The 10898-nt window shown below is 31.8% G+C and overlaps 1 protein-coding gene across 1 annotated transcript; it reads left to right on the forward strand.

Annotated features, from left to right (window-relative positions):
* The first annotated feature begins 287 nt into the window (after positions 1-287).
* On the forward strand, positions 288-2691 carry LOC130955548 (F-box protein At5g46170). The gene is made up of 2 exons (XM_057882435.1): positions 288-1822; positions 2204-2691. The coding sequence occupies exon 1, from the start codon at positions 610-612 to the stop codon at positions 1792-1794; it is 1185 nt and encodes a 394-aa protein (XP_057738418.1). The 5' UTR covers positions 288-609; the 3' UTR covers positions 1795-1822; positions 2204-2691.
* The last annotated feature ends 8207 nt before the right edge of the window (positions 2692-10898 follow it).

The raw sequence follows: 10898 nt of genomic DNA on the forward strand, positions 1-10898 counted from the left end.
TAAATTTAGGATGTTTTTTTAAAGAATAAAGTGTGATCACTCACCCTTGAATGATTTCTTTCTCATATTTTTTTTTTGGTCTCACATAAAAAATAAATGGTGAAAAATTACATTTTACATTCTAAAATAAAATTTAAAATTTAGAAAATCCAAATATATAAAAGTATGAATTTGTATTTAGTTTTCAATTTTCATGTTGATTTATAACGTTGGAGAGCTCAAAAGATAGATTATGCAGCAAATGTTAGTCATGAGTGACGGAGAGAGAGGCTCCTCTCTAATGTATAGACTATAGCAGCAGTGATTCACCCTTTCCCTTTACCCTCTTCACTTATTCTACGCGCATCGCATAATATCTTTCTCTCTCTCTCTCTCTCTCTCTCTCGAATATATGTAGAGACAAAAGCAAAGCCGTGGATCTGCCTCCGACACCCACCCATTTCCACTTGCATCTCCTCCTCACAACTCCTCCTTCCTTCCTCCCTCTCTTCCCTAACCACCAAATCCCTTCAATTCTCCAACCCCATCTCACACCCACTTCCACACTTCTTCCCTTTCTTTCCATCTCTCAACAAATAATTAAAACCCTAATCTCTCTCCACGAAAACAATGTCATCCCTGCGCGCAGATCTACCCTGCCGGATCTACCCGGAGCCCGATTCCATCGAGATCGACCACTTCGACCGCCTCCCCGACTCCCTCCTCCTCCTCGTCTTCAACAAGATCGGCGACGTCAAAGCCCTAGGCCGATGTTGCGTCGTTTCCAGAAGGTTCCATTCCCTCGTCCCACAGGTTGAAAACGTCGTCGTTCGCGTCGATTGCGTCATCTCCGACGACGATTCTTCTTCCTCCGCCGCCGCCTCTGACAAATCCCGCGGCCCCTTCTCCAACCTCTTCCGCTTAGTCTTCGGCGGCATCGTCAAGCCTCTTCAAGCCCTGGGCCAGTTCCTGGGCCCAAAACGGGCCTCATCCTCTTTGGGCTCCTCATCCGGCCCAGGTCCATCGTCTTCCGCGTCTTCCTCGCTTGCCGTGGGCAGCGAGGACGACGGCGACGCCGATCAGGGAGGCGTTACCCACCACTCACCGACACAAGTCCTCAAGAACTTCAACGAGATTCGCCTCCTTCGGATCGAGCTCCCAAGCGGTGAATTAGGGATCGAAGACGGAGTACTCCTTAAGTGGAGGGCAGATTTCGGCTCAACCCTTGACAATTGCGTGATCCTCGGAGCTTCCTCTGTAATTCAGGCTAAATCATGCGACAATGTCGCTTCTGAAGTTGTTGGAGGCAACAATGGTGAAGACAACGGAAGCATTCCCGATTCGTTCTACACAAACGGAGGGTTGAAGCTTCGCGTGGTTTGGACCATAAGCTCTTTGATCGCGGCGTCCGCGCGGCATTACCTTCTTCAGCCGATAATTTCGGAGCATAGGACATTGGACAGTTTGGTTCTGACCGATGCCGATGGTCAGGGAGTGTTGTATATGAACAGGGATCAGCTTGAGGAGCTCAGAGTGAAGCCCCTTTCGGCTTCGTCGGCTTCCAAGAGGACCCTTGTTCCGGCGTTGAACATGAGGCTGTGGTATGCGCCGCACTTGGAGCTGCCTGATGGGGTTGTTTTGAAGGGCGCCACGCTTGTCGCCATTAGGCCGAGTGAGCAGTCGCCAGCCCCTGCTGCAAAGAAGGAGAATTCTGATGTTTCTTGGGTGTCTACTGCTTTCGAGGAACCGTACCGGACGGCAGCTAGGATGCTGGTGAAGAGGAGGACTTACTGCCTTGAAATGAACTCTTTTTGATTGATGATTAGATGTTGGATCTTAAAAGGTATAATATTTTTGGATTTGCGTATCTTGAGTTTGTTGCTGTTGTGAAGTTGCTTAATGGTTTTGCACTAACTGAATCTGCTAAATCTGTGTTTTTGGTGGACTTTGTTTAGTGATTGGATGTAATTTTTTTTGCCCCTGCAATGTAATGCATGTTATATTTACTTTTTGTCCAGGATCTCTTTAACTCAGGTTGGTAGCCTTATTGTGATGGCCTAATTGTATGTGTGATATTGTTTGTTAGTTGCTTTAGAAGTGATAGAATGATGATGTACAATTTGTTAGGTTAGTTAAATCTAATATGAGCTGACTGAACAAAGATTTGCATCGAGTTTGTCTCCCTATTATTATCTTCTAACCTTGTGATTGCTTGGATTTCCAGGGAATGCAGAATCAATTGAGAAATGTTGAGTTTCTCTGGTATAGAAGGGAATCAGAATACACTAATTTTAGTGAAGTTGAGGCGCCTTCAAGTCCCCGGCTTCTGAAATTGCAGCCGACATTTGAGTAGTTGTTAAAAGGAGCTGCAAATCATTCACCTAATATAATGCTATGAACTGAAATATGAATGCATCTGCTGGTTGTTTTAATTTGAGGCAATGCTTGTAAGAAAAGAATGCATACTGCTGCAAAACTAGGGTGATGGTCTTGTTAAGAGCTTTGGATTTGCAATCATTTGCTCTTTTTTTTCTTCTTTTCCCTCCCTCTCCTCTATCTGTGAATATCTTAGGTATCAGTTTGCTATGCTTTGTGATATATTCTTCTAAAAGTTAAATGAGCAAATTTACTTTGCTCTTCTGTAATTTTAAATAACTTCTGGATGAGTCAATCATCATACCAATGCAATACGTGTTCTGAACTTGCATTTGAGTTTTGACTCTGCACTTCTCATGAGGATTTGATAGGATGTGTTTAGTTTTCAGTTAGAAATTTTCACAATTATGGCTTATGCAAACTGTAATATTTGCTAATGAGAAATGTTTTGACCAAGCTATGATTAGTTGGTTCAGAATAGTGTATGATTGATAATGGGTAGTAGTAGCATAATTTGCAAGTTGAGTCAGTAATTGGTGTCCTTTGTTGCGGTACACGGTAGTGGATGAAATTGGTTAAAGCTAAAGGGTCACGTGGGGTGAGTTAGCCACAGTTGTGATTGTAACTTGTTGGATGCTTCGTGTCAATGGCTTAATCATGTGGCTTTTAATTTTGGTGAGTATGGTCCCCCAAGGGATAGGTAGTGGACTTTAATACACAGATAATAAAGCTATTATGTATGCAACTCACTGCGTGCATTTCTCCATATTTTATTTGCAAATTTGTTGATGTGGATCTTTTCTAGGACTCAGTTACAGTGGAGCCTAGGCTGGTTTCAGCTCTGTCACAAGGATGTCATCATCATCACTTGGTGGCATTATTATTCAGATTGTTGCGTTTCAGCTATTATTTGTTACAAAATCAGTTTCACCTTTCACTAACTTGCAAACCGACACCAGTGACCCTTCTAATGGAAATGGAAAGAGAAAGGGTAAAGGGTGGAATCCAAGATCTTGTAGATTCATGTGGTATCTTTTTGCAATATTATAATTATGTGGATTGTCGAGTATTTTTATACGGGGATGACAATGAAATTCTTAATTTTAACAATAGTTAATGTTGCATACAGTCTTCCGATGATGTACGGAAATATAGTTTCTAAATGGGAAGGGCATCTTTTAGCCTATTCACATGAACGCTCTTAGGTTGTGGCTAAATTCAAGGTTTTTTCAATTGATAATGATGGAGATCACTATTGTAAAAGTAGCCATCCTTTTAGCATATCCATGGATTATCATTTCTAATCATAGATCTTTGCTGTTCTAAACTTGATGCTAATGATTCATTTGATGAAACTCATTGATTTATCTAGACCAATTATTTATTACTTCATATGTTCTCTTTTTACATGCATATATATTAAGCGAAGCACTTATCAAAACGTGATGATGAATTGATGATAGATAAAAGAAAATGAAAGAAATATCAAACTAAAGGAATTTCTGTTATACTTGTATATTTTGGTGACTCTACACAACTTGTTGGATTACCATTGTTAATTTTAGTGACTAAGCTACACATAACATGGATATAATGACATGTTTCAAACTTCCAACCAGCAAGTGGGTCAAAGTTATAAAGTTCTGTTTTGAAGGTTTATACCTTGTATGGAAGTAGGATGATAAAATGGGAATTTGAAGAATTGAAGGCAAGTTTGGTGCATTATAGAAAAGCATGTGTCACTCTCAATAACATAATAAGAGATGAGGTCAAGGGTATATATGCCAATACAAAACATGGATTGAACAAATTTAAGAGGCCATCAAGAAGGTTGAGCTTATTTTGAGGCCCTTAATTAGTGCACAGGTTTAGCCTTTCTGTTAAAAATTTGATTAGTCATTGTCTAGTGTCTACACTGACCAGTTTCCCATTCCATTAAGATTTAGACACAATGGAAGACATGAATATGTGGGTCTTAGAGCTTTGTTTGGTCAATTACATTACATATTCACCTCAATCTTGTTGCTTCCTAAACTAGCCATTATTGTAGATATTCAGGAGGCATTGGAATTAGATTCTTAATCTTCATATTCAATTCAGCCTCAAAATGTTAGTTAAGCTAGGCCCTCTTAATAAATGTTATTTCTAATACAATGTTGTTATATACAAGTACCATAATTAAACTTCCAAGTTTTATGAATTTTATTTTGAGTTGGTGAAAAATATTTTTTCTCAATTTTGTCATTTAAAAGTCAATGATATTCTAACAGGTATTCATGTATTATTAACTTGGAAGACAATGCTTACTTTAATTTTAAAGGGAAAAAAAAGAAACAAATAGTATCCCTAAAGTTTCATGACTTTTATTTGATTGGTTTATTATTTGCCTGCTACTTAAGTTTCATGGCCAAACCGAAATTGCAGGCACATTACAGTTGTGATGACAAGGAAAGGGTGCTTCTTAGAACCAACCTCTGTTCCCCTTTTTTCTCTTAACAATAATTCACAAAATTAATAAGCTTATTATTATATTTGGCTAATTAGCTGGTTGTGTTTGTAACTTTATCTGTTTGTCACATGACTCAGGTACCTTAGCTATGTAACACTTCAGCAATCCACGTGAAATAAGTTCTAGACTTTTAATTTGTGACTCACACTATAAGAAGCAACAGCTCTTTGTTGTTATGATGTTGCACTGATTTATTTGTTTTCTCACTACATGTACATTGGTGATTTAATATAATTAGAAGCCATATCTTATATATATTATAATTGAAGATGTTTCCTTCTATTTTATTCTTTTCTAATGTCTCATATTAAATCTTAAGAATAGGTACATTCAAGTTGGGGAATAAATAATATAGGGAGGAAGTATGGGACACACCAAATTTTGTGAACAGGGCTCCCACATGCTAATATTTATGCCGGCAGAGTTTGTAACAAAGAGGAAGTGGAATCATTGGACAAAACTATTATTAATATTACCTAAGCATGGTAATGACTCAAAATTGAAAATTTGTAGAGAGTACTCTTCCACCTTAACCCATAGCAACAATAAAGAAGTCTTAGGACCCACAAATTCAGCCCAACAAAATACATAAATTCAGTTATAATTTTAGTTTTTATTATTATTTTATCTTTATCTTATTTTTATTTATCCTTATCTTATCTTTATTTGCTTTTAGCTTTTATAAATCAATGCGCTCTCTCTCTATATATATATATATAGTTTTATTTTTATAGTTTACAATTTCAATCAATTAATAATCAATAAAATTTCTTTATCTTTTTTCAAAAAAAATAAAAAATAAAAAATAAAGATAAGATAAAGATAAGAAAATAATAAAAACTAAAATTATAATTGAATTTGTGTATTTTGTTGAGCTAAATTTGTGGGTTGTGAGACTTATTTATTGTTATCATGGGTTAAGGTGGAAGAGTGATTTAATAGTGATAGGAACTTGGAATCATCACTATGCCCATCTTTTTGGAATATTTTTGTGTGTGTGTGTGTTTTTTTTTTAAGTGGAACTTGGAAAGATTGAATATGAATAAACTTTATAAGCTTTTTATAGTTTTTGGTCTAATTGCATTTGAAGTAGCTTCCTTCTTTCAGTTCTTTTGACCTTTAGGTTTGAAGTTATTAATTGTAATTAAAGCTTAAATTGTCTGGTGGAACGTTGAAGCTATTAGATGCAAGTTTCTAATATGTTTTTTAAAGCCTAAATTATTGTTCTAATTGCATTGGCACCTATAAAACAGGAGATTAACTTTACTTCTATTGTAATTATTTTAGTACCATCTTTTTTTAATACTCCTTAAAAAGATACCAGTGTAAGTATCACGGTCCTTAAAATTATTGTCATTACCTAATCTATTGATTTGAAATAGTTACAAAGTTTATCATTCCATGTTATTACTTTAGTCCTTAAAGAAGATTATAAAATTTGTCTTTTCTGTTATGATTTAATTCTTTTAAAATTATAAGATTAGCATATAGTGAATTAGTGATACAACATTTTTTATGAACTAAAATGTGATTAGCGGCTAACTATTTTCTTTAAATAAGACCCGTACCCAATTCCTTTCTTTCATTTTCACAGCACATAATACGCATCTATGCAATAAAAGCCTTTAATTAATTTCATTAGCATCTCCTAAGATTTGTTAATAATAATGATGTTGAAGTTTGCAAAGAAATTTGCACGTATCTCTAGGCTCTTGTTTTTTTTTTCCCTACTTTCCATGTTTTAAGCTAAAGCTGCTATGATATGTCAATTTAAAGTGAAAATTGCCATCATTGATTATTCCTTTTTCTTGCCTCCATTAGGCGAGTGGTGGGGTTGGTGAAAATTCTCTAAACAAAAATAATTTCTAATACTTTAGAGAATGTAATAACTTGTATGCACATGCATCCTGTGTAATGTCACAAGCTTTAAGATGAAGAGATTGCATTGCATTTGCAAAACAAGTGAAAATTCAAGGTTTTAGGGGGAGGGGGGAAACCAAAAGTGTATGCTAAAATTATATCAACTAATAGTTCGAAGCTTAATTTCTTTCATTATGAACGATATATTAATATTATAAGTTCAAATAAAATAAAATTAGTGAAATGAAAAGAGATCGAGGGCTCGTTTGAAAACTTTAAAAGTAACTTTTTTTAACTTTTGACTTATAAAAAATAGTAGTATTAATGTCTGGTGCAATTTTTAAAATCAAATTATAACTTTCTAAAAAGCTATTTAGAAGCTTATAGAGAAGTTAAAAAAAATGACTTCTCTCATAATACTTCTACTTTTTCATCATATTTCTATAAACTAAATACTTTTAGAGTTAAAAATTCAAATATAAAATAACTTATTTATAAGTTACTTTTAACAAAATTATTTATTGTTTAAATTATTTTATTAAAAAAATTTAATTAAGTTGATTATCCAAATTGCTAAATGGTGAGGTCAACCACAAAATTAAGTAGTACATTTTGTGTTCCCAAAGCAAATAGTGGTGCATTGGGTCCAAGACAGAACAAAAAACGTTGTTAGAAGATTGGATCTAATTGATCAAAAAGAAACATTTTATGAGGCCCATTTAAGGTAGTGGCCTTGTTAAGAGGTTGGATGGAAAATCCAATGACGATGCCCAAAAAGGTCATGCCTTGAATAATTAGCAAATTGCCATGACAAAAAAAAAAAAAAAACATCATCGTCAAAAGGCAGTTTTGGTCTTCCTTTTTTCCATAAATTTTGGAAGATATTAGTACTCTTAGTCTTAGGTCTTACCATCTTTGAAAATTGAATTAATTAGGGTTACCTCCTTACGGTCTTTTGAAAATACCACACCTGCCCAATAATTTCATTTCAAAGAGGATAGCAGATTTACTTACATTTTGGCTCAGAAGTTTAACTCACCTTTCTCTTAACATATGACGTAATAACTTTTCTCATCTTCTAATTTTTATTACTATTAACCTAGTTTTTCCTATGATGCAGCCACACCAATAGCATAGAGATAAATTACATGTAACATAGGAAACAGGTTCTTAAATTTTTTAATGAAATCTTTGACATTGTGACACTGACAACTGACAACCAATAGTTCATGAAAAAAATAAATAAATTTCATGACGCTGACCTAAGTAGATGTATCAATATAATGATTTTGGAAAAATTTTAAGTATACCAGAATATCGGTGTTCTAATTATTTTTAATAGTTGATTTTAATTAATATTATTATATATATTTTTTATAATTCAGATCAACGATTAAAATAATTGAAATATCGATATTTTTGATACACTTAAAATTTTTCTAATGTTTTTTCTATAAAAAATAGTGTTTTATTTGGATATTAGGAAATGCTTCAAATTAGAGACCCCTTAGTGAAAGAAGAAACCTTATGCCACTTGAGAGGTTGGTAATTTTTTAGGTGTACAACAAGGTGGGGAAATGGTTATTAGAGGGTGGTCATTTGATACATGATTCATTGATGATACATCTTTAAGAGTAAATTATCGTTTTTATTTTTATTATTTGAAATAAATTTTAAAATTATCTCTAATATTTAAATTATCTTATTTAAGTTTTTAATGTTTTAAAATTAATTCATTGTTGTCTTGTCATTAGGGATCGAATTAACAGCGGGATAAAATTAAGACCATTTTAAAACATTAAGAACTTAAATATTTTATGATGAGTAAAAATCGTTAAAAGTCAAATTATAAAAAAATAAATTTATTTAAAATAAAAATAATGTGATTAAGTGTAATTTACTTATATGTGATTAAAAATAATTAAATAACTATGTACAATAAAGAATTGATATCATTGAAGGATAAAATTAAAATTTATTTTTATCTATCGTTTTTATCCTATTTAATTCTCTAACATTTTAAATTTGTCTCAATTTTACTCTACCGTCAATTCTATTAGCATATATCTAACAGTAGAATAATATTAAATTAATTTTAAAATATTAAAAATTTAAATAAGACGATTTAATGTTAAAAATAATTTTAAAAATTATCCCAAATATTAAGAACAAATACGATAATTTACGGTTTCTCATTCTATCTTAATGTGTCTTTTGAAAATCAGCACGCAGTTCAAGGTTGCGTATGTCATTTGAAGCATTTACAAGTTGGAGTGCAACTTTGGTGGCAACCATTTTTGACCAAATAACAACAACTAGTTATATTATATTCAATTGTTAATCAACGACTAAGTTAGTTTATATAAATTGTGGCTGCATTCTAAAAGGGAAGTGCTCTCATTGAATTTCTCCTAGCTAAATTGATGTGGAATTGTTATATCATATAAGATGCAAATGACTTACAAGAAAATATATTTAAAAATTCTAAAATATTAGAGTTTAATTTTAGCACCCTTAATAGAATAATTTTAGTTTTTATTTGTGTTAAAATTTATTATAATAACATTTATTTTACTTTTAATTCTACAATATCCTAAGAACATAAAAGTAAAAGAATTTATAAAAAAATTTAATTTTAATATATTGACAATATAAAATATTTTACACAGTCATTTAATTATATCTTTTTTTAAATAATTAGTTATGCAATTAATATAAAAAGTAGTTATTTTTATTATATAATTAAATAGGTTTAATTACTCTGTTGGTCTCTATAGTTTTGCGAAATTTTCAATTAGGTCCCTATACTTTTTTTCCTTTTAATTGGGTCCCTACACTAATTTTTTTCAATTAGGTCCCTCTTAATAGTAATTGGCTTAATTATACAGAGACCAACCTGGAAAAAAAATTGGTGCAGAGACTCAAATAAAAGCAAAAAAAATATAGAAACTCAATTGAAAAAAAATTTGGTGCAAGGACCTAATTAAAAGAAAAAAATTATAGGAATCTAATTGAAAATTTTGCAAAACTATAGAGACCAACAGAGTAATTAAACCAATTAAATACATTTATAAAATTATTTTATATAGATATTATATTAAAATTAAATTCTTTTATAAAAATGTATAAAAAGCTATATATTTGATAGAAAAGCATTAAATGTATTTTCAGAAGAAACAATAATTTTGCATGGCCATTGGAATCTTATCCATTAAAAGGAAAACCCACCAATCAATAGTGGCAATAGTTTTGGAATCAGTTCAGTTCAGCTTGATCACACTACCCTACATAGTTGATAGTACATACATCCTCATAAATTCTTCTACACTCAGTTTGTCCACGTCGTAATTATGAACCTTAAAATGTTGGACTCTTCATTACTACACTATAAGATAAAAAAATGTTACTTAAGTTATTTATATAGTACAGGTAATGAATAATGCCATTTTAATTTTATTATTAAAAATTTTATAAATATTATTAGGATTATTTTTAACTGAAAATTATTAGGACATTGCCTGGAAAATTCTTTTGATAAAATTAGAGTGCATTTTACTTACATATATATCCTATCATTGTATGTATATTTTATGTTGTTAATATTAATTGATAATAATCTCAAGCAAAGACACCAAAAAAAAAACAAAAAAAGGATAGTTAGTAATCACAAAATGTTAATTTTTGTCACGGACTTACTTCAAAACACATATCCCTTGTTTTTTGATGTGACCTATAATGTGTGTAATATAATAGGGTAATTTACATAAATAAACCAACATTCATCTAATATTCTCAAAATAAAAAATGTAACCTAAATTATTCCAATCACATTTTTATGTAAATCGAAATAGATAGACTAGATTTAGTTCTCAATATAAATTGAAACAGTCTGGTTCGATTTATACATATTTATATGTTGTAATAGTAAATCTAATAAGGCTATTTCAATTTATATATACATGCATGCTGTCATAGTAAATCTAATCGGTCTGTTTAAATTGACTATAATAGTATGCATGCATGCATAAATCAAAATAATCTGATTAGATTTACGTTTCGATTTTTAATTTGTAATTTGAGAAAAATGACTAACATATTATATCAATAAAATTATCATAATTTATGAAATTAAATATAAAAATTATTTTCTTAAAATATTAATACAGTCTATCTC

The sequence above is a fragment of the Arachis stenosperma genome, chromosome 10 (assembly GCF_014773155.1).
Source record: "Arachis stenosperma cultivar V10309 chromosome 10, arast.V10309.gnm1.PFL2, whole genome shotgun sequence".
In the NCBI taxonomy this organism is placed as follows: Eukaryota; Viridiplantae; Streptophyta; class Magnoliopsida; order Fabales; family Fabaceae; genus Arachis; species Arachis stenosperma.